Source organism: Myodes glareolus, chromosome 7, assembly GCF_982192425.1.
Source record: "Myodes glareolus chromosome 7, mMyoGla1.1, whole genome shotgun sequence".
NCBI lineage: Eukaryota > Metazoa > Chordata > Mammalia > Rodentia > Cricetidae > Myodes > Myodes glareolus.
The window spans coordinates 49,519,803-49,544,363 of NC_142032.1; the positions used below are offsets into that span (position 1 = coordinate 49,519,803).

At 38.4% G+C, this 24,561-nt stretch overlaps 2 protein-coding genes and 1 non-coding gene across 7 annotated transcripts in view; 2 read left to right on the forward strand and 1 right to left on the reverse strand.

Moving 5' to 3' along the window:
• The window catches only part of Lpxn (leupaxin), a 31,288-nt gene extending 18,778 nt beyond the window's left edge, over nt 1–12,510 (reverse strand). The window contains exons 1-2 of one of the 3 annotated variants that reach the window (XM_048430559.3): nt 12,333–12,510; nt 4,899–5,041 (exon numbers count right to left, since the gene is read on the reverse strand). Coding sequence is in view for 2 of the 3 variants with exons in the window: in XM_048430554.3 (XP_048286511.1) it covers nt 4,899–5,041; nt 12,087–12,111 (168 nt within the window). In the remaining variant the exon portion in view is untranslated. Of the gene's footprint in view, nt 1–4,898; nt 5,042–10,289; nt 10,438–12,086; nt 12,241–12,332 lie in introns of those variants that run through there. The other 2 variants (XM_048430554.3, XM_048430555.3) reach the window with 2 other exon arrangements.
• LOC125398042 (small nucleolar RNA SNORA40) lies at nt 6,993–7,116 on the forward strand. The gene has a single exon (XR_007231266.2). It is a non-coding gene; the product is annotated as a small nucleolar RNA SNORA40 (small nucleolar RNA).
• A 1,094-nt stretch (nt 12,511–13,604) lies between the features above and the next one.
• Nucleotides 13,605–24,561, forward strand: part of Zfp91 (ZFP91 zinc finger protein, atypical E3 ubiquitin ligase) — a 31,444-nt gene continuing 20,487 nt past the window's right edge. For all 3 annotated transcript variants that reach the window (XM_085693659.2, XM_048430590.3, XM_085693658.2), the window contains exons 1-2: nt 13,605–13,969; nt 18,541–18,569. In XM_085693659.2, the coding sequence (XP_085549785.1) occupies nt 13,620–13,969; nt 18,541–18,569 (379 nt within the window). In that variant the 5' untranslated portion in view covers nt 13,605–13,619. The remainder of the gene's footprint in view (nt 13,970–18,540; nt 18,570–24,561) is intronic.

Consider the following 24,561-nt stretch of genomic DNA (forward strand, 5'->3'; position numbering starts at 1 on the left):
TTAAATGTTTCCAAAGGCAGGATTACCTTCCATAATGTGGAGCAAAACCAAATTATAAACAGAAGTTGGCAGCTGAACAAGTACTACCCTCCCTGCCTTAAAAACAAAGCTATAAAGAGATGTACCATCCTCAGATAGGAAGCATAGAATATGATGGCTCAGGGAAAAGCACTTTAAACACAATGGTGCCTAGGGGAAGGCTCTAACACAAGCTTGCCTTATGAAAAGTAATAATGTGTCAACCAAAGATGTGGCTAGATAGAAATTCAACTATTTGTTCACTGAACAGATACCTACTGAGTAACTGACATATTCCAGGGCTAGGGTGTTATACCCCAAACCACAAAATCAAACAATCACAGTAAAACCAAATGATCTGGGGAATGTAGATGTAGCTCAGTTGGAGGAGTATTTACCTAGCATCTACGAGGCTCTGGGTTCTAATCCTATCACTGGATAAACCTGGTGTGGTGTAATACTGGTCTGCCAACACTTGGGAGCTGGACACAGGATCAAGAATTTAAACTTATTTTTCCCTACACAGTGAGCTTGAAGTCAGCCTAGCTTACTTGACACCCAACTTAAGAAAACAAAAACTAAATACTCCAGAGCTTATAGTCTATTGGCAAGAAATAGATACAAAAGTTAATCAAAGAGTAACAAATAAGAATGTGGAGATAGTAGTGGTTATAAATGCAAAGATAGAGAAAATCTCACTTAGTAGACGACACTGAGCAATGACTTACAGGAAGCAAGGAAAGCAATCAGGTATCAGGGTACTGTTATCCATGTGCAAAGAATAAATGGTAATGGCTGTAGAGCAACATGGAAGCCTGTGTAGCCTGTGCAGTGAAGCAGGGAAGGGGGCTAGATCTGCAAGTGGTAATCATACATTTATTCAGCTCAAACTGAATACCTATAAAGGAAAGGAGGATTCAGAATTAATTCAATGTATTTAATTTAATACATTTAAATTTTTAGAGAGGGGACAGAAGATGGAGGGAGGGAAGTAGGGAGGAAGGTAGGGAGAGAGAGAGAGAGAGAGAGAGAGAGAGAGAGAGAGAGAGAGAGAGAAAGAGAGAAAGAGAGAAAGAGAGAGAAAGAGAGACTGTAATCTAGTTCAGAACTCAAGCTCCTGTCTCATTTTCATTAGTACTGATATTGCAAATATATGTTTCATTGTTTTCTAATGAAGTAATATTCCTAGCAAACAACTTGGTTGTATTGTAGTGGTAGACCTATAACACCATTCTAATCAAAGTCAGGGTGTGGTGGCTCATGTCTTTATGCCTTAACCACAGCACTTGAAAAACTGAGGCAAGATGGCAAACTTGCGGCCAGTCTTTAGTGTTTTTTTTACTTAAACATTTTAAACAGCATAAAAAAATTACTCTCAACATATAGTCACATACTTTAATTGTTAACTTGGCTATTGTTGGTTCTAATATTTTGATTTAGGAATTTTCCTTTAAAATGTTGATTTTTTAAAAAAAACAAAATATGTAGTGCTGTCATTTTTTAATTTATAATGTTTTCCAAAGCTACATTTTAGGTTAATAGACTAGAGACTGCTGCTACCTTTAACTTGGGCTTTTCTCTGGGGCATAGTGTAGAGACGTGATCTCTCTAATGCTGATGAATCTGATCGTTCAGGGCACATTCTGCTCTGTGGAACATGTTCTAAATTGTTTTCTCTGCTAAAATGTGTAAATACATTCAGGAAAATACCCTTTAATTAATTTTGTTAGTACACAAAATAAAGGAGTTCACTAGGACATTTTCATACATGTATATTAATGTACTCTGCTTATATTTGCCTTCCCACCACCTCCTGTGTCCACTTCACCCTCCCTCTGGTCAATTCCACTCCATAAATCTTTCTTTTGTCTTTAAATCATATATAGAATACATCAGTGATATAAATATGTAAAATGAAATATTTGTTTTCTTTCCATCCCATTACTTCTCTTGTATTCTTGCCCGCCCCCAGGCTTTCTCCCTTCTTCTTTGTCCAAGACAATATTCCCATGTGTGTTTGCTTAGCTATCTCTATTCACAGCATCTTTCTCCATTAATATTCTAACAATACCATACTTTGAAGTTGTCTCTATTTGTGATTCTTTTTAACATATTTTGTAAGGAATGGGTAAGACTAAAATCATTGTCTTCCATTATATTAGTACATGTTGGTTTATAAATTTATCCAAGAATATAAAGCCAATAATCTATCAAAGTCAAGATGTTTTGGAATCACATTTTCAAATTAAACAATTGAGCCACATGAGCTCTCATCTCTTGGTATAAGCTAGGGAAAAAAACGGAGCTGCTTCCTTTTCTTAAACTCAAATGAACATGATTGTAGATTGTTGAGAAGCACTTTTTCATTTTATATTGATCGAATAATTTGATTACAGCTCTCCAGCTGATTTTTCACACAGTGTACCTTATGCTTTATGAAATGAGGGTGGGATATTATAAACCCAGAGAACATTTCCAACACATCGAGAAAATTAATATAGTTGTAGTTAGATGTTGCCTCAAATTTCATGTCATTCCTAGAAAAAAACGACTAGCATGACATTTGCCAATCTTGATAATTTTGGTTTTAATAGGCAGAATGCTGTTGTTTGTTTTGATGAAATCAAGGATTCTGTGCACTTCACAACAAGCTCCAAATTCATTTCTGCTATGAAATTACCATGATGCTGCATTCTACTAACAGTCTGTTTCTTGTTCTTACCAGAAGACTTTGTTATCTTCAATACTTTTCCAACTCACTGTATTGACATTAATAATGTTGCTTGTTTTATTTTTAACAGGAAAATTAGCTTCCAAGGATTTTATTTTGATGCTGTATGTTGAGTGAAAAATAAATAAAAGAGCTGAGCTCAAATTTTCTGACCGACACCTCTAATGACAGTGACTCAAGACTGATATTTTTGAAGGTTTTCAAATATAATCTACCCCTTCCACTTGTAAGCAGATGAAAATGTAAAACTGAAAACAAACAAAAAAATGTTTACAGGAGTGGTTTGCTAGAAGTGGAAATGTGTATTGCACAGCGATCTGCAAATACACTTCCGGCAGCTGTGCAGGATTTGTCATCTTCAGAAGCATGCTTCGAAATTCAGTATTAAATCTAAAGTACATGCTAATTCTGCTTCACCTTTTTTGTGTCTCCTGATATTTAGAAGAACAGTAACAGCTCCACCCCATTCCCACAGTGACTGTAAAACATCAAAGATGCTTTGTGCAAATTACACAGTCCTCATAACTGCTTTGAGGAAATAAAACCTAAAGATTTTGTTTCTGCTGTGTTTTAAGCCAACTGACAAAGGAGTACTATTAAGATTTCTTAAGTGCTAACAAAAATAAAACACTGAGGAATTTACAAATAAAAAATGCTTTAATAACGTTCACAATATAGTATTTGTGATGACAGAATACTAAATTCTATTTTCTGAACATCAACTTTATGTCACTAAGCATGATTCCCTTATTATTTACTGTACCCAAATGTTCCATGTATACATCACATGGACCATAGCAGGATATGATTGGCAGCATACCAAGTGGTCAGCAGACTTCTTCTGCTACCACCTAAATCACAGAAGTTAGCTTATGTTTGCATGCTCAGACTTCATGAACACTGCCATGAAAGGGTGACGTTACTGAGGTTTTGTCTGAACAAGACCAGAAAGAGTCATTATTAGTCACCTTTTGATATTAGTCATAATCATATTAATACGTTAATGCAAATACTAATAATAAAATTTCAAAAAACAGCTGAAAATGTTACATTAAAGGAAATTAATGAGAAGCCAGGAAAATAAGCAAAAGCTAAGGTCTATTGCAGGCCAAGATGTGGTCATCCACAAAGATCAGTGCCAACATTGTGGCTTCTACTGCCAATGATAGGAAATCACTGCCATAGTGAAGGTACAAGAATGTCATGGTCTCTCTTAAGACAAGGCTCTATGAGGTTCCTATGAAATAATAAAGTGCAAGTATCTATGCAGGAGAACATTAGGATGCTATGGTTGTAGTTTAAGACTTTCAGCAAACAAACACTCTCTAATAAAGAGTCAGTAAGCAGTCTCAGGAGAAGTTGGAAACTACCTATTCCTGCATTCAAATTCCAGTTCTGGGATACTCATTCTATATGAGTACCCAAGAAGGAATCAGAACATCATAGTTTATAAATACCAGCTATGAAGAACATCCACTCAGTGTCTCTTATACTAACTGCATTCTCATTAAGCAAGCATTAATTATAATAAAAATATGTGCATACTGATCCAAAGGAAGAGAATACACACCTCAGCAAATACAAACTTGATAGCTTTAATGCTTAATCATAAATTAACACACCAGATTTCTGGGCTTTAAAATAAATCATCTTTGGAGCATTTAGTTTCTTCATGGTGCCTGCTAAGAGCTTCACTACCTAGCTAGATGAAAACAATTTCTGAATCTATTCAGCAGAAAATAAGATCAGTGAAGTAACTGCTGTACAGTCACACACCCCCCCTAGTCACACACACCCCCCAAAGATTTATCTAAACTACCCAGTGATCTCTGATCTTACTGAGTGTGACTCTAGTCACGCTGTAACATGGCAGTTTTAGTAGCCAGGGAGCAACATAACAGTAACCAGCATGAATGAGACGATATTAAGCTACTGTACCTTTACTAGAAGAAAAAAATTCAAAGACATATTCTTTGATCATTTCCTCAATTCTCCTCTTTCCAAAAATCAACTATCTTTAAATTAATATTAAAATGATACTTTCTTCTATCCTGAATATATTCATTTCCTTTAATATATGTGGGATAAAATTAACTTTCAGATGTGCAATCAAATATTGTCTACAATACTACAAAAGATGAAATGTTACCTTCAAGGGACTTGTGTGACTCTGAGATGACAAGGTTTTTGGACTTTTGGGAAGCTTGCTCTCCTGTTTGGATTGCTGATCAGGGTTTGCATATGCATCACTGTCCTGGAGGGTAGAACGTTCCAATTCCTCCAATAAGGCATCTACATCACAAGAAACAAAAGGAGCATAATGTAGAATTTGTGAGTCTCCAGAATTATTTTCTTCTTAAATACTTTCTTCTTGTTTTGGATGATAAAAATTTGTAAATCACTCCCTCCCTCCATACCTCACTTCAGGAGTGTGACATGTCTTAGGGGATATCTGAGGAAATTACATTAGGTTCTGTTTGATATTTTCTATAATTGCATTCAATTTCATAGACTCTCTACAACTTAACTTCTAGGTATTGGTTTTTAACCAGTTGAGTAAATCACACACACACAAACACGCACACCAAAAAAAGAACAATTATGTATTTCATATTAGAAAAAATAAGGTTTTTCAAAATATACCAAGAGTCAAACATTCTTTTTTTTTCTTTTATTCTCTCATACAATTTATCCCAAGCACAGTAGGGAGACAAAACATTACTCCTGATTTTATATAGTCTAATATCTCAAAGATTAGCCCAAGAATATAACAACAACAACAACCAAAAAACTGTTAAGTATTATTGGGTTTTTGTTAGTGATGGTGGTTTGTTTGTTTGGATGTAAAGGAGAAAGAGGTTGGGGGGAAAAAAAGAGTAACTAAAGCATTTCACAATCAAGCAAGATGTAGCAATCCAAATAACTGAGACTTATTTCGCAGTTTTCTTGGGAAAATGCCAATAGACTTCATAAGCATTTTGCTAGTACTTTCCTTTTGCGATGTCATTAATCATAACAATTAATGAAAATTAGCCAATGCTAATCACAGTGTATGAACAGTGTTATCCTAACACTTTGAGATGGAGGACATTTCTGTTCTCATTTCATATCCAGGAAAGAGAGAGTGTAGCTCTCACAGGCTCTTGAGCACAGAAGCAGATCTCCAAGAGGAGCTACATGAACACCACCTTAACAACATCAGTGTTGTAAACTTGTAAGTTGAAGTTGCCATCATCATTAGATGGTCTGAGTCATCTTAAGCACTGCATGTTCTCTTCATCTAAATAATCACACAATTGGATAGAAGAGTATTTTTCAAATTGCAAGTCAAGATATTTTAGTGTCCTATTTAGAACTTTAGGGGATTTTTAAAATACATTAATTTTTATAAACTTGCAAAGCATTAGATTGTGGGATTTCTAGGAACCTGCCTTGCTCTGAAATTCTCATATAAAGAAAATTACCTTAACATGCCATTAAAAAAACATGTTCTTCATATTTAGAGAGAACGGGGTTTTACTCTGTCTAGTTTTTAAGAGAAGCTGTCATAAAGCAACTTGGCCTGCAAATCACTCAGTGATCTAGGATGGCCTAAAACTCACAATCTTCCTGCCTCCTCTTCCTGGGTGTTGAGATTACATGAATGTGCCACCATGAGCAGCTCAAAAACTGCCTTATCCACACGGTCTTCCCTCTTTACAATGCTGAACCAGGAACGTATGTATATTAGACAAAAGTATGTTAACGTGCCACTAAGCCACATTCCCAGATTAAGGATCAGTATTTCTCAATATTATAAGGAAGATGTAATCAGTTTTCACAAAAGAAATATTCTGTAGAACTTTCTCAATCATCTGTATCTCAAAATTTTGACCTTAGTACACTATTTTAGAAATAACCAAACTGAGCTCGTGGTGGTGCATGCCTTTAATCCCAGGACTTTGGAGACAGAGACAGGTAGATCTCTGTGGGTTCAAGGTCAGTCTGGTGTACAAGAGAAACCCTGTCTTGAAAAACCAAAAAAAAAAAAATAGAATAGAAAAGAAAAGAAAGAAAGAAAGAAATAACTGAACTGAACTAGCTAATCTATTTAGACCAGACTGTTCTTCAACAAATAATCAAACAAGAGGGAAAAAAAAAGACAGCAGAGGTACACAAAAGAGACCTAGGAGACATGTAACTAATTTCAATTTAGGTCATAACTTTAATTTAAAAATTAGATCAATCAATAATACTGATTGACAGTATTTGTGTGAGATTTTGCCAAACTTGTGATCAAAAGCTCAATGGCAAGTGCAAAAATAAATCCTCTTTGGCGATTCAGAATTCAGTACTCAGCATGAGTTTTACATGCAGAAAAAGACAGATGATCAAAAAATGAAATTTAAAAAATTTAAAAAATATTTAACACTGCATAGTCAATAATATTAAATGCTAGCATTTTAGGAATTTGAAAATATTAACATTAAAGTGATTTCAGTTAATTTTAGGTATGATAATGTTATTTCATGATATTGAGGAACCAACATTAAGATTATTAGCTATTGTGGGTGTGATACTGTTAATATGGCTGTTTCTATAAATATATACATATTTATGTAATAGATTAAGGCTGAAATATTTACAGATAAGAAATTAAATGTCTGAAATTTCTTGAAAATGATATTAAATAAAATTGTCAAGAGCTAATGATTTTGAAACTGAGAAAGCTTAGATTTCATTAAAATATTTTCTCTATTTCTGTATATTTTTAAATTCTTTACAATGAAAGAGTTTAAGGAAACAAAACTACAAATCAAAAATTTTAATTTTACTAGCCAGACTGAACTCTGGATTTCAGAATTCCAACATTTTATTCTCCATCTGTTAAAATAGGGTCGTTCTCTTTTCTATTTTCTAATCTTTGATCCAAAAGTCAAAGGCCTTCCTGGATTAATAGAATCAATTTATACTAAAGAGTATGAAACAGAGTATCATTCAGCAAAGGTATGAAGTAATCTTTAGAACCATCTGCTCACCAAATCTATTAAAACTCTCCTCTCTGCTCCTGAGTTAACAGGACTCTCACTTCCTATTTTCAATGGGCGCACATTTCACCAATACCGAGTCTACTCTTTCGGCTTCGTGCAGATTCTCCAATTTAAATTGGATGACTAATTTTGGTGTGACTAATATAAGATACTGGGGCGAGTGAAATGGACTGAAAACTGCAGCTCATCTTCCTAGTCCTTGACCTGCGGAGTTAAATTCAACTTTCACCCACAAGTGAATTCTTCTGTGGGTCTCCACAGGTTAGAATGATCTCACCCCTGAATTGCAAAGATTTAGGTAAAACCTAGGTGAAGGCATGCTACTAACATCCAAAGCAGTACTGCAGAGAGGGAGGATTTGCCCATCTGAGTCAACCTGTCCTTGATACAATTTCTACAGGAGTAGAAAGAAAACTCCACCCCAAATCTTTGCGGGTAGCTAGTTTGTTAAGGTAGGTAGCTTGCTCTAGCCCAAGCAAACCTGGAACTAGCTCCAGCCCAGATTGGCCTCAAACTCTGGGCAGTTCTCCAACCTAACTGCCCCAGTACTCAGATCACAGGTATAAACTATTGTGCCTGGCAGATACTACCTGCCTTGTGTTTTGTTGGGTTTTTTTTTGTTTTGTTTTGTTTTTTTTTTTTTTTTTGAGACAGGGGTCTCACTGTATAGCTCTAGATGGCCCAGAACTTAGAATGAAAACCAGTCTAACCTCAAATTCATAGAAATCTAACTGCTTCTGCTTCCCATGTCTGGCTTTTTGAGATAGGCTCTTACATAGTCTACGCTGATCTCAAATTTTCTAATTGCCAAAAATAGCCTTAAGCTTTGGAGCTCCCTGCTTCCACCTCTGAGCTGGGATTACAGGGAGGCAGTGCCACACTACACGCAGATGGTGACATTTTGAAGAGACTGTTGACGTTTAGCCATCAGCAGTCCATTGACTTGTAGCTAACTGAATAATCTACACAGTTAGCTTTCAAAACTGCATACTTTTGACATTTTGGAAGATTTCCCTAAACAATTATCATCCTCAGAAAACAGAAAAGTATACTTTAAAAAAATATTACTCCATTGGCTACCAAGGCAAACACACTTCTAACATAGGAGAGCAACTTGTAAAATTGTCATTAATTGCTCTCTTCGTGTCAGATGCTTCTAAGGGTGAACAAGGTATTTTGTTTTCCTTTATTTAAAGAAAAAAATAATACTTATATTAACATATTTTGTTTTCCCTGTATTAGTTCTTTTAACTTTTTAAACTAAATTTGAGTAAAATTTCGTATTCGTAAAACAAAGCAAAATAAAATCCTCTCTGAAAACAAAATGGTAAAATTCCATAGAGAAATGCAAATTCACTCAATACCCACACAGAATATGCTTGCGGCAAATTCTCAGAGAATAAATAACCAATATCATATTGAAAAAGACTCTGGATTCTACACCAATCCAAAATATAGCTTTTACCACAGTCTCAAAATATACTTTCTTACCAAAAAAATTCGGCATTTACTAAACACCCCCTTTTTTTCTATAATTAACTTCTCACCTTCTTCCTTTCTCTGTTTCTCTAGCCTTAAAAGTATAATTCAAATAATTCTTTATAAACAAAATGTACACGCTATGAATTTTGTTATTGCTGGCAGTTTTTTGCAAGGCTACAAACACACAATGTTGAATAAATATAGCTTGAAAAGAGGTGAAAGTTAGTAGCTTGATGTTAAGGATGCTGTAAATACATAAGTGAATGAATAAATATTGCCAAAGTGTATGAAATGAGTCCCAAGGAGGCAGATTTACAGTTCCAAAGCTTTGAAATCTGTGATTTCTCTGGGCATGGTAGCTGCTGACACTTTCAACATTGCTTTCATAACCTAAGAGTTGAGAAAAGGACTGCATTTCTCGCCAAATAATCTGCTCCTTCAAGATTTCTTTAAGAAAAAAAAAAAACCAACAAGAACCACTACAGTGATGATACCTCTGTAGTTTAAACTATAGAGAAATGAAAGCATTCTGGCCTTTCTGCAACCTCTACAGACCTTTTACTCCGCACTGTTATCTTATTGTTCTTCCCCTATACTCTGTTTTCTTCTTTATTCTTTCCCTCCTTCTCTTCACTTGTTTCCTCCCCTTTCCCAACTTTTGTTTCCTTTTTCTTCCAAAATCATATTCTCACAATTACCTAGCTCTGGAGCCACGCTATGATCTCCAGTAGCTGCCAAGAGGGGAAGCACTTTCAATTACTTTTCCTTCTAAAAGTGCTTCTCTGGGTGTCTGTTCTGTGGTTAGCTCTCAACTATCTGCCTACTGTGCCTCCACAAGCAGAGACCCCATAGTTCCCCCAACAATCATAGTTTCTCCTGCTTCATGCTTGTTCGAACTGAGGACAGAAGTGAAAACAAATCTTTTAGCACTGTCCTCAGTTCAGCTAGAACACACCTAATCACACATGGGGATGGATGAGAACCAAGTTCACACTTCCTTAGACCATCTTCAAAAGCCCCTCACTCACCCAGCTCTTCCATTGTCTTACACTCACGGCGCTCTACCCCTGAAGACTGTGAACTGCTTCAGCGTGTGGTGAAGAAGGGGACCACAACGGAACTGAAGGAGCCAGGGCAAAGCAGCTTCTATGACCCTTTTTGGTTCCTGTATTTGCTTAGCACTTCCTCACTTTTGATTTGTCAAATTTTTTCTTTTCTTTTCTATTAGCTCAGTTTTTAAAATAGTGCTGACAGAGAAAGGCAGGTTGTGCAAGACTGAGGTTTTGATGCTACATTGGTCAGGGTGGTTATAAAGACTTTAAGTTGATGTTTCAAAGTTTACAATGCATACCACATACAAGGGCTTAGATTTTATAAGTTCAAGTATCCCAGTGCCCACTGCCAACCCTCCCCCCCATACTAAAGGACCATGGAAGCATGGCTCCTTCCTTAAAATTTCTGATTAGACAGCACCAACTGCATTTCACTTTCTTTATTTTCTTATTCAGAAGTCATGAATTATGAGTTGTAACTGCTGTATGTACGTGCTTACAAAAAATCGTAAACGCTTACAAGTATTTAATTCACAAATTATAATCAAAAACTTTAAAATTACATGTATTTGTGTGAGTGCAAGTGTGTGGGTGTGTCTGTTGACACTCATGAGTTGTGGGAGTCAGTTTTCTCCTTCTACCACCTGAGTCCCACATCAGACTTGTCAGCAAAGTGCCTTCATTGACTGAGCAATCCACCAGCCCAGATCACAAATTCTTTAAACTTGAACAGAAGTGGGTTCACTTTTGAGTACTCTAGTACTGGATTATATAGTTATCCAAAACGCAAACATATACAGGCGAATCAATCCAGAAGATTTAAGATAATAGATGCTAAAATCTGAATTATCCAAAATCCCAGTTCAGTTCACATAGCCTTGTAACAATTTCTTCAAAAAAATGAGCCATGTAAACCTTTTATTTTATTCCCTGTGTCTTAGTTCATCTCAAAAGGAAGAGAGCACTTATAACAGGCCCACCTTGAGAAGACAGTACGTAAAAAACTATAATTATGGTCCTGTGAAGTAGGTTTTGTCCTGGTGTTTACCAGTAGTGAAACAGGCACAAGGAATAGTAACTGGCTAAAAGAACAGAATAAAGTGATAGCCTTGCTACTTATTATATAAACCAGTTTTACCTTAGTATGTTCTTTCATCGACAGTACAGTGAGCATTTCTTAAAGGAATGTCAGTCGTTCTCGAACCTCTTTTTAAGAGGGTTGTTTTTTGTATTTTTTGTGTGAGCAGTCATTGCATGTCTGTGCTGTCCCAAACGTGCTCATTGCAAACACAGATTGAAAATTTGTTCCTACTCAATACTGTCCATTTTTACAACAGAAAATGACACTAGTCCTTTGAAAGAATCAAAGACTTTGCTTTATCTGTGTGGCAAGTGAGCCAAATGCTGGAAAGAACAATGGATTCCACTGCATGTTTGTCGTTTAATGACTAAAGTAAAAATCAGAATTAGATCTCCAAACTTTGTATCTTCCGCCTCTTGTGAAGACTTTAACTGGGATGTTTCCATTTGCAAGGGGTAAAGAGTCCCCTTGCAAGTTGTTCTCCGATTACAATGTATAAAGAGGAAACTAAGGAATGGAAACAATGTATAAAAGGGAAAGAAATGCCGACACAATGTATGAGAGGGAAACCAACACAAGAGGCCGAAGCATCCCCAGCTGCGGCTTAACAAATGGAAACCACCTTCTCTCCACCCTTTACCCATCAGGAAGGTACTTAGTTGCACACGCTAGACAAAACCAGCTATTCTGACTCTGCTTCCTGTGCAGAAGAAACATCTACAAACCGCAAAGGCCTGCAGCGTTGAGGCGGAGAACACGACAGACCGCTAGTTTCTCCGCATAAATCACTGGGAGTCACGCTAACCCTCTCTCTCTCCAGCTCAAGGACCACAGCCAACGCCAGTCTGTGCTGCCCAGTTCCTACTAGGAAACAACCTTCCCTTTCGTCCCTACGTGGTTTATTGAAATTCAAGTGGCAGAAGCCGAACGTCCCTGACCTCCAGGGTCTCACGGCTGAGAGGGTCAACGCAAGATGGAAGAATGACAGCAGGTCGCAGAGGAGACGTCAAGTGACCACACCGAAGTAGGGACTGTGACGAGGGCACTTCGAAGAGCTTACACAGACGCCAGTTTAACAGTGTGAAGGAGATTGCCCTCTCAGGAAACCCTAACCAGTAATTGGCTCACTATTGTGCCTGTTGTACGCAGGCGTGGAGGCCTGGCCCGGAAGCAGTGCCTCTTTGGGATGTCAACGTAAACTCTCTGGAGTGTGACTAGCAAACTACCTTTCCCGTGGTGAACCGGGCAAAAACTCCCAGACTTCCCTCGGCCTCTAGTTTCCCATCTTCTCCCTGGAAGCACAGACTGGAGAGGACTTCGTCTCCCAGCATGCCGCGGGCTAAATTAGACTTGCGCGTGCGCGACCGGACTATCCCGCGCTGTCCCCTTAACCCCGCCTCTAGCCTACCGCCGCCATTTTTTCAGGGACTTTCATCCGGCAACGGACGGGGCCTTTTTTTCTTAAAGGAGAAGCGGCAACTCAAATAATTTACCCCTTCTCCCCGCGAGAGCTGGAGGCGCAGGGGACAGAAAGGCCAGAGCAGGAAGGTGGGGGTCCTGGTGGAGGTGGGACGACGTCCCGGCCACTTGTTAGGTTAGCGAGAGCCCCTGAGAAGGCAGGGGCGCCTCAGGGAGGCAGGTGCGCGCGCAGTGGCTGGGGGTGGGGGGGAGATGCGCGCGAAGCGGGCCGAGGTCCGTTTTGTCCTCTCGGCGCCCCGCGACCGCCCTGCCCCTCCCACCGCCCCTAGCTGGGGCTGAACTCCCGGGGCGAGGGAAAGGTCACTTTGGGATTGTCGCGAGACGCAGCCGTTTAACGGTGAGAACGGGCGCGCGGGGAAGGAAACCTCGCGCTCTCCCTCGGAGCCGTTTCCTGATTGGTTGAAGGGAGGGGTGGGGGAGGGCACTGAGTGCGCTACTGCGTCCGAGACCGTGAGGGGCGGGGCTCGGAGGCCGATCCTCCGTCCCGATTGGCCCATTGCTTGCCTGTGGGGGAGCGCGCGTGCGCGCCTCCGGCCGTCGCGGGCTTGAGTGGCAGGGGGCGCGGGTTGGGGGGGGGAAGCGCCCTCGGAGCGGGCGGAGGGGCGGAGGGGGCGGGGGGAGAGAGGTGCTTGGGAGTGCGAGGGAGCCGGACTCTCCGGGAGCCTAGGGGGGCGGGGGGGAGCTGCGCCGCGGGCGCCGCCGCCTCCGCCGCCTGGGACGCAGGGGTGGGGGACGGACGAGCCCCGATGCCGGGGGAGACGGAGGAGCCGCGATCCCCGCAGCAGCAGGACCAGGAAGGGGGCCAGGCAGCGGCGGCCGACGCGGCTTCGGACGAGCCCCGGCCCGGCGTGGCGGCGGCGGCGGCGGCGCCTGCAGGGACCGCGAGCAGCCGCGTTCTGAGGGGAGGTCGGGACCGCGGCCGGGCCGCTGCGGCCGCCGCCGCCGCCGCTGCCGCTGTGTCCCGCCGGAGGAAGGCCGAGTATCCCCGCCGGCGGAGGAGCAGCCCCAGCCACAGGCCTCCCGACGCCCCGGGGCAGCAGCTCGCGGCCGCGAAGCCCCCGTCTCCTGCTCAGGGCAAGAAGAGTCCGCGACTCCAGTGAGTAACTGTCTTTGAGGCTTTGGGGAAGACCCCCCTCAGATTCTCACTACCCTCCCGGCTCCCGTAGCACCCGCTCCACGTGACACACCGCTTGCTCTGCCCCCTGCCGGCTCGGCACGCCAGATGTCACGCCGCTAGCCGCGGTACTCCCGCGGCTCCGCAGCCTGTGGCCGGCAGCCCACGCCCGAAGTCACTCTGTGCAGGTTGCATGCCCTCTGCCTCCGGCCTCCTCAACCCTCTGGCTTTTACGCCCCCTTTGTCAGCCTATGGCTTCCAGCCTTCCCACAGCTCCGTGAGGAAATCCAACAGCACCATCCTAGCCCTCGAGAGTGTTTTTGCCCGACCCTATTAACTAGCTTGCGAACCACTTAAAATGTCCCCTTCCTCGTCCCCCGAAATCGTCACGTTCATTTTTGCCCTCAGGAGGAAAACGTGCTGTGCCAATTTTACATAGCCAAACTAAATGTGTAGTACTTTTTCTTTATGCCTCTATTTTGACGTAGGTACTTCATTCTTAAAATTTGATTGATCTAAATTACTACTTTGAGGCCCTTAGCAGATGGCCAGGAACGTAAATATTTTAAATTGCTCATTAGAGTAATGCTTAAGTTAAAAATAAATACACGTTTTATAAGTTACACGTTTTAATTAAATTAGCTATTCATTGTTAGCAATTTTATTATTTACAAATGGGAAAGGGGGCAGAGAAAATCAAAGGGCGGGGATTTTTTTCGGTTTCAGATAACCAGCAACCTTCCAGTAACAGTACAAATCAAGTAGGGCTTGACTTACCTTACACAGGGAACATTTATAAAGCTTAAAAACAGTCTTATTTCAAAATTAAATTTCTGATTACAAATTTTTAAACTGAATTAAGAGTTGTACCTGCTGTATGTACGTGCTTACAAAAATCTTAAACGCTTATATATATTTAACTCGCAAACTTGAAAAGAAGTAAATCATTAATTCTAATTGAGCATAAGTTTTGTAGGCAAATTCTTTAATCTATGTGTATCTTGGTTTCTTCATCTGTGCACAGTTATACTGGGGGAGAGGGGATAACTTTTATGACTTGAGTTTGTGTGTATTAGATACATTGTGGGACCATTTCACACAGTGTCTCACACAGTAAAATACCGAATTCAATCTGCTGTTTTGAGAAGTGGTGGCCTAACAGAGACAGTACTTTGTAGTGGTGTTTTTGTGTCCGTTTTGTAAAGTTACGTGCTTTTCTTTTATCTTGCATAAACAAGTATTTTAAATTTTTTCTAACGTGGTACTTGAGAGTAATCTGAATCAAGTTAAATTATATGTAGATTTGTGTCTTACTTTTTCCTATGTGGTAGAAATACTGATGGACATTTTGAATCCCACAAAATAATTGTGGAAGCAGTTGATCTGGGGTGAATATTGCTTGCTTGCTTGCTTGATTTTTGATCACAGTATTTGTTGTGGAGGAGAAGAGGCAATCTTAATCTTCCTTCTCATCTAGTACTATACATAGTTAGAATGATCTTTACATTCTTTTGCCTTCAGACTTATCCCTTGGTCATGTGTTTAAGATTATACAATTTTATCATTCTTAAAAATGAATTTTTATTTTTATTGCACATTTTACTTACGCAGTGGCTTACACATCAGAGAAATCACAACACATTTTCAGCTTTGTAGTCCTTGTTTGAAAAATAACTGGGACTAGTATTCTTACTCCTTTAAGCATTAGAAAATTAAATTAGACCTGGCCTTGTCTTCAAGGACCTTGCTGAGGAAGGGAACGTTGACTAGCACTCAATTAAACTCGTGTGCATGGTTTGCAGATGGTCAGTGACATCATTGTTTTTGAACTCACTTTTCTATTTAATCCTTTGAGACATGCAGTTTTGAGGGTCAGTGTACTGAACTCTGACCTTAATTAATCTCTTCCAAATGAAATACATTTAAAAAGGAGATAAGAAATTTAATCTCTCTATTAATTATTTGTTCTTTTTAGATCTTTCCCTCCCTAGTTACTTTTTCTTTCTTTTTTTTTTTTTTTTTTTTTTTTTTTGATTTTTGAGACAGGGTTTCTCTGTAGTTTTTGGTGCCTCTCCTGGAACTAGCTCTTGTAGACCAGGCTGGCCTCGAACTCACAGAGATCCACCTGCCTCTGCCTCCCAAGTGCTGGGATTAAAGGCGTGCGCCACCACCGTCCGGCTCCTAGTTACTTTTTCATCCATTTTCCATATTGCTGCTTTTTTGCCTACAAAATTCTGTGGAATTGGGTATTGGCCTGTATTTCTTTCTCCCAATCAAAAACAGAAAAAAATGTACAAATTTGTTTAAAATATCAAAAACGTAGAATTGGATCAACTAAAATGTGTATTACTGAATTATATACTGGGAAAAAAAGCTTGAACATGATGTTCAGGCTGGAAATTTGATCTCTCAGCTTTTACTACTCACTAGCTAAGTAACCCTGAGCAAGTCACCACATCTTGAGAACTGTTTCTTTGGGATCTCTATAGCTGAATAATGGGTTATACTTTCATAAACTTTAATGTATCACAACTTAATTCACTTCGAAGTTTTTGAGAATTAGATAACACAGTTTCAATTGAGTATGTTCTGGAGGAAGGCATAAAGTTAAATGCTAGTCTCATACACAAATTACCTAAATGACTAGCAGTTAGTAATTGAAATTCAATTTGTACAAAATTTGTGTTCATGTTAAGAATTAAGCTCATCGTTTTTCCCTGTTTTAGCTATGATTCTCGTTTTAATTGTGGATATACTTCAAGAAGCATGTGGTGGTACAATAAGTCTAAAAATATAATTTTTATCCTTTGACTTACTGTTTCTTACGTGTTTTGTTTTTCCTTTTTGATATGTTTTGTTGTTTGTGAGGTTTTCTGCTTGTTTAATTGCTTCCTTGAAGACAGGGTGCCGCTATGTAGCCCTTGCCTGGAACTTTGTATGTATACCATACTGTACCTGCTAGTGACAGATCTGTTGGTTGTCTACTGCTTCCCAAGTGCTTTGATAAAAGTCATGCATCACCCTGTGCAAACAGTGAAGTCAAATTTGCCTCCCAAGATAGGAGGCAAAATATCTTTATTCTATAGCATTAAATTGAGTATCTGTGTATTCCAGATTTTAAAACTCTTTAACAAATAAGTCTTGAAACTTAAAATGTAATTGTTGCATAGCCTTTTTAAAGTAAGCCTTGAATATTTTTGGAAGTCTTTTTTAGGCTCAGATGAGTGATACATGAAGAAGAGAGTTGTTTTACCCTTTTGATATATGGAGTTCAGAGTTCTTTGTGGAGTTATTTTGACAAAAGTAAAATAGTAATAAATCTGTACTTTTTTTTCTGTTTGCTTGAAGGGTTGTGGATAGTGAGGTGAATATTCTGAATAGACAAACACAAGCTTTTTGTTTCTAGAAGACTTCAGTTGCACAGCACTGGAATCCTGAGTGGTCAGGATCCTAGGGGGAGGTTAGGGTAATGGTAGAAACATTGAACTATTTGAAAAACTTCTCAGGCATCCAGCAGGTGTGTTTTTAGTGCTCCATTTACTGAAGGTGGTTCACAATATTTGTCAATTATGTAGTTTGTGACAGAACTAAAGTCATCATAATACATAAGCTTTTAAAAATGAGGCACAATGACAACTCTTCTTTCACAAAACATCTTTTAATTGCCTTGAGTTCATTTGCAGCCTTTATGCAGCTAGATACTATGTGGTATCTTTATAACACAAATAGGAAGCCAGTTTACTTCCAAGTTTGGAGAAGAGGTATGGAATTCAAAATACTGCATTTCCAGTTACATGTCTTAGAAGCTATCCCAAATTAAAATCATGGAGGTCACTTTGTATTTTAAGTCAGTAGTTGGCTTATAACTCTTTGAGCTTTTTACTTGCATTTAATTTGTAATGTATAAGTAATATTTATTTGAGATGTGTATATATTGCCGTTTTAGAAATTTTTATTAGATTCAGTGTTCAAGTTTAGGGACTGTTAAAATTACATTTTGTTAGTAGGATTGTTCAGTAAATACAAAGTAGGAGAAGTGATGTAATAAAACATCAATATTTATCAGTGAAAGTTACTGGCATCTTACCATCCTTGCTACACCTACCTCCCTACCCTCTGTTTTAAACAGAAGTGTTTTTGAGCACATCTCAGATGTTGTCGTTTCAGTCTCATTTACTGTACATTTATAAAATAAGGACATTGATTTTCTTGGATAACCACTTTTAATAAAAGTAGCAAAATTTTCCTTGTTTTTTTTTATGAATAAAGCGACTATTTCAAATGATTTTCTGTTTCTGTGCTATTGGTTATGATGGCCACTCTTGAAGTTTACATTAATCGATATAAAAAGCTTGACTTCCTCAGTTACAGTGCTATAGTATATATAGTATAGATAGGATATTTCTACCACTGCTGAAAGTTAGGCTCTACTTTGAACAGCATATTGTATATGCTTTCTGTATTATTATGGAGATGAATCTGAAATAAATACTTGTGTTTTAAAGAAATGCACAAAATTACTCATCTAACATTTGACTCTTGATTTCTTTCAGGTGCATAGAAAAAATAGCAATTGATAAAGGTAAGACTCATTCTTTTGGCATACAAATAGTACTGTCTTGTAGTCTAATAGAATAATAGAAAAGAAACTACGCTTCAGCCTTATTATTTGGCACTTTCCATTCAAAGGTTACTTTAGGTTGTAGACCTAAAAGAGTTCGATTCTCTTTAGATGACACAGCAAGCAGATTTGGAAAATACAGTGTCTTTGCATTTAGAAACTCAATAATGGGCTATAATTTAAAAGCCACTCTAATTTTTAAAGCTAGGCATTTATTAAGAAGTAACAAAATTACATGTAATAATATTAAAGTATAGGTAAATCTTGATAACTGGTAGACTTATAGTTTAAAGAATGTGGAAAGTATACTGAGATTTTTACCTTGGTAAATGATTCAAAAACAATCATTAAGTCATTTCTATTTACAGTTTAGCAAATGAAATACAGGTGTTGATGTTGAATGTAGATTTCTGCTTATCTGGATTATAAAAGGAAGCAAATGTTTCATTTTAAATATGAAACTTCATTCTGATTTTGCAAATTGAGTTATTAAAATGCCTCTATAATGTTATGACAATTATATTTTTTCCCTTTTTTAATCTTTAGTCGTGATCTTTGAATTTAAATTCTAAGCTGGACAAAATAACACTTCTTAATTGTATTTCATTTCTTGTTTGTACTTTGTACTTTTGATCTCGTCTAACATAGACAGTTTTCAATTCCTGGAATTAACTTAATTTGTAGAATTAACTAGTGAGTTTTTAAGGTCCAATTATACATTGTTATATTTAGTGGCGAGACAACCCCATTATGTTTCCCAAGCTAGCCTAACTCAGAATCTTTCTAATTTAGCTCGTTACAATTTTGTGTGTGTGAGAGAGAGACATTTATTATTATATCTGTAATTTCTTAAGTGGCCTTTTTTTCTATTCTTTGTAAACTATGCATTGCAACTATTTAAGTTACATTCAAACATTGGATTTTTATGCTATTTGAAAGTATGACAGTGTGATTAGGAGCCAGTAACTTGAATTGATGATTTCTTCATCAAGTTCTTTTCACAAGTTTCTTTCTCTGATTCTTGGAATGTAAAGCTAATATCTGATATACAGGCAGAAGAAGACATTGTTTTTATCTAGCAAGGTTCTTGTTACTATTTGAAAACTATTATGTCTGCCAAATGTGAAAAGTCTGTGTCCCTTACTCAGAAATCACTTTGGAGCTCTTACTGTGTGGGGAAGTGTAGACAAGTAATGGGTACGAGGCTAGTTCTCATTTTTTAAAGGAAGGTTTTAAAGGTAGTTGCTTTTACTAGAGCTGAAAATATAGTTTTCTTAAAGAAAAGTTTTGAAGTACTGTGGGAATTATTTTTTCTTGAGTATTTTAATCTGGAAGTTCCAGCATGGTGGGTAGCTATGCAGCTGGGAGAAGATGAAAACAGGGTTTCTCTGTAGCTTGTCCTGTCACTAGCTCTTGTAGACCAGGTTGGCCTCGAACTGACAGAGATTCGCCTGCCTCAGCCTCCTGAATGCTGGGATTAAAGGCATACGCTATGGCTGACCTGCCCAACAGGTCTGGAAATTTTCAAACTCCTATCTCTTCCATGTCTTCACTAGTCTATTGTCAATGGAGTTTAAAAAAGGAAACTTGTATTTTCTGCTCACCTGCTGGTTTCATTGATCCTAAACGCTCAACTTGTCACCTAGCTGTTTGTTTATTGATTCTGTTTATAACTTTGCCTGTATAAAACTTTCTAAACCTAGCTTTCTTTATTGTATTATTCTTTGCTTTATAAGTAGCAATAATAACCTTGCTAGACAAAAGTGATGAACACTTGTATATAGTTCTCTGGCTGGTATTTGCAGTACAAGCTTTACGTTCCAAGAATCAAAAAGGAAACTTGGCAAAAAAGTGACCAGTTCATCTCCCAAAATTTGACGAATTAGACTGCAACGATTTATCGTTTCTTGGCTGAACTATTTTCTGTTTTTAGTTTTTTGAGAAACCTCTTTACCAGTTTTTAGATTAGCTTGCTAATTTACATCCATCGATAGTGTGGTATTCTTTTTTCTCGATCATCACTAACACGTAATAGTTCTTTTTGAGACTGGTTATAAGTTTGAGTGGATAATTTTATTCTGAGTTTATCAGTATTTATAACTGTAGGGATTTTGTTGTTTAGTGTTTGTAGATGGGCATATGACTCATACTTGTAAATTCCAGCACTCATATGTATGGATTAGAAAGATTGCCACAAATTCCAGGCCAACCTGAGCTACAAAATAAGAAGCTTGTCTTCAGCAAAGAACAACAACAAAAAGTAAATGTAAAATTACATAATTTAATACCTCATATCCTTTAGCAAAAAGAAAACTGTTATAGATAACATTACATGAAATTAGTCAGACATAGAAAGAAAAATGCTGCGGTATTTACTTAAATGTTACATGAGTTGTAAATTATTCTGTTATACAAGTAGCAGAGTGGTTACTAGAGACTAAGGTGAAAGGGGGGTTGTTAATGATAGGGTACAGATTTTGCTTAGAATCCAGGAGTACATTTCAGTACTTTATTGTACTGTACTTTAGCACAATAAGTAATAATGTAATAGACATTTCAAGGTTGTTAAAGTCATTCTTAGTGCTTATACATAAATGACAAATTAGTAAACTGGCAGTTATGTTAATTAGCTTAATTGAAGCTTTATAATATAAACACATTTTGTGCATGCTTTGAGTATAACTTCTAAGTTTCTCCAGCTTAGCTAGCAATCACCAAAGACTGAGACAAAAGAGCAACAACCAAGGATTCACCTTCATGTGTTCCTCTTAGAGTGGATTCGCTTCCTCTTCAGAAAGCCGCACTTAGAGGAGGTTTTAGTACTCACAGACTCTGGAGAGTAGTGGCATAGGCACAGGTCCCACGCAAGTTAGCATAGTAAGGGAGAGAAGAGACAGCAACAAGCAGGAGCTATTGAAGACTAGGGCAGGCGTGACCCAGACGTTCATGGTCCTGCAGGCCTTCAGAGACATCTGGAGATTTTATTCGTAGCTACACTCTTAAGGCATTTGGATGTGGCATTAAAAATTGGAAACTGGTCTGGCAGTGGTAGTGCACTCCTTTTATCCCAGCATTTGGGAGGCAGAGGCAGGTGGATCTCTGATTTTGAGGCCAACCTGATCTACATAGTGAGTTCCAGGACAGCCAGGGTCACAGAAAAATGTTTTCTCTAAAATCAGACAAAAAAAGAAGATTGATACTTAAATGAACCTTGCCCCCTTTATTATAATGCTATGTATGCATTTGAAGTAGGTGCTGAGACAAGGTTAAATTAGAAGCATTTACTATGCCACTAGATGTAGTTACTTGTCAGTTAAAAATTAATTTTGAGAAACTGAGGATCAACCAACAAGGTAGAAATACAGTTGTTGATTTTAGACTTTTTGATCTAAATTCTAGGCTGGAAATTTGAGGTTTCTGGTACAGTCTTGAAATTGAATTTCTACCCAAAACCTAAGTCTTAAAGTCTTTCAACTGATGTCAATTGGCGTTCAGGCTGACAACTAAGCTCCACAGAACAAGCATATTAGTATTAAGAGTCAACAACCATGAAACTTTGATTCTTAGCTGGATGTGTTGGTAAAGGTCTGTAAACCCAGGACTTGGAAAACTGAGACAGTACATTTATGATGAGTTTGAAATCAACCTGGTAGAGTGTCCCTGTCTCAATCCCCAAAATGTACGTGTGTATACATACACACACACACACACAAAATGGGGAAGAAAAGAAAAAGCCTTGTCACTGGAGTGACTTTTAAAATTTCATATAAATGGAACCATATAATGTGTGAATTTTGTGTCTTGTGTCTGTTGCATAGTAAACTTTTTTAAGGATCATGTTTTCAGTGTTTGGTGCCCAGCTCCTCACAGTCTTGAAGGATGAGGGAATGAGGCCTGACTAGTGTAATTAGATTACTGGAAGCAGGCCTCAAAGCAGGATAGGTAAACCTGTCCCTGGTTCTGGCTGCAGTTCTTTTTTCAATTCATGCAGTGATGTGACAGTCTGCCTCCTGCATCCGTTACCACATCTTCCTGCCATAATGGCCTGAAATTGAGCAAAGATAAATTGTCTTCCCTTTTGTTGGCCATATATTTGATAAGTAGACATAAAAGTAACTCGTAGTTCAGATATACAACCTTTTGTTGATGATAAATATTTGTGTTTGTACATTTTGGCCATTATGAATTGTGTTTTTATATTTCAGTATAAGCATTTGTTTTACTAAATCCCTGTTTTCACGTTTTGACATGTGACTTGGTTTTGCCAGGAAAACAGTTTACAAAAAGATGAAAGATTTATTTGAACTCCTTGTTTCAGAGGTTTCCATTTATTGCCATTTGGCCTGTTTCTGGACCTGTAGTGAGTCATAATTATTTTTTCCCCTTTTATTAAAAATATATTATTTCCTCATACAATATATCCTGATTACAATTTCCCTGCCCTCTACTCCTATTTCTCCCTATCTTCCCTCCTATGCATATCCATTCCCTTTCTGTCTCATCAGAAAAGAACAGAACAGGCGTCTAAGAGATAACAAATTCAACAAAATAAACTAAAATCATCACATCAAAGTTGGGCAAGGCAAACCAAGAGAAGGAAAAGAGCCCCATGAGAAGTCACAAGAATCAGATACACGATCATTCACACCCCCCATAAAAATACTTATACTACTAAACTGAAAACTATAATAAATATTTTAAGAGACCTGTGCATATCCATGTCAGGCCTGTGCTTGATGCATCAGTCCCTGTGAATTCATAGGACCTTTGTTCATTTGATTTAGAGGGCCCTTCTTCTCTTGGTGTCCTCTTTTCCCTCTGACTCTTAAACTATTTCTGCCTCTTCTTCCATGAGGTTCTCTGAGCTCTGAGGAGAGGAACTTAATGGAGACATCCCATGTAGATCTGTGTTCCAAAGTTTGTCTCTCTGTGTAATGTGTGGCTGTGGGTCTGTGTATTTGTTCCGGAGACTTCTCTGCTGATGGCTCAGTAAGGCACTGGTCTGAGTATAGCAGAATATCATTAGGAAGTCATTTTATTGTTACCCTTTTTTTTGAAGACCAATGGTATTTGGTTTTACCCTAGGTCATTGGTCACCCAAGCAGTATTGGATATGTGTTCATCTCGCGGAATGGATCTTAAGTCCAAGCAGACATTGGTTGATTATTTTCACAAGATTTGTGCCATCATTGACCAAGCATAATTTTACAGGCAGGAAACTATTACAGATCAAAGGTTTTATGGCTGGGTTGATGTTTACGTTTCTCTTGGTAGCCTGCAGAATGTCTTCCCAAACAAAGACACTAGAACATAGGAAAAAGGGTTCTATGTAAGCACCAGCTCATCTTTTCCGTGCTTGGTGAGTTATGTGGGAATTGTCTTGAGGACTGGGGTGTTGCTGTCAGTTTAAGGAGAGCAATCTATTGTCTTGTCAACAGATTACATTGTTTGGGGATTTCCATGGGACCCCTTTCTACCACAATGCCATTGGATGTAATCCAACCTCCATAGTGGAAACTTCATTTGGTGACAAGAAATGTCTAGTTGGGATTCTATCTACCTCATATTTAGAGACTTCATTTGGATTGCCATATATTTTGGGAAGTTCCCCCCCTGCACCAGATTTCCATACCACACCTCAAATGCCCCTCAAATCTAGTTGTGTCTCTCCTGCATTCCTTTTCTCAGCTCATCTCTCCTGCTCCCCACCTGATCCTCCCATTCCCATCCCCCACTCCCACCACCAATCCACCCATAAGATTTCCTTCTCCCAGGGAGATATATGTGTTTTCCCCCTAGACCTAACTTCTCTGGATCTAATAGATTGTAGCTTGGTTATCATTCATTTAATGGCTAATATCCACAGATAAGTGAATATATACAATATTTATCTTTCTAAGTCTGAGTTACCTCGGGATGATTTTTTTTTTCTAATTCCATTTGCCTGCAGATT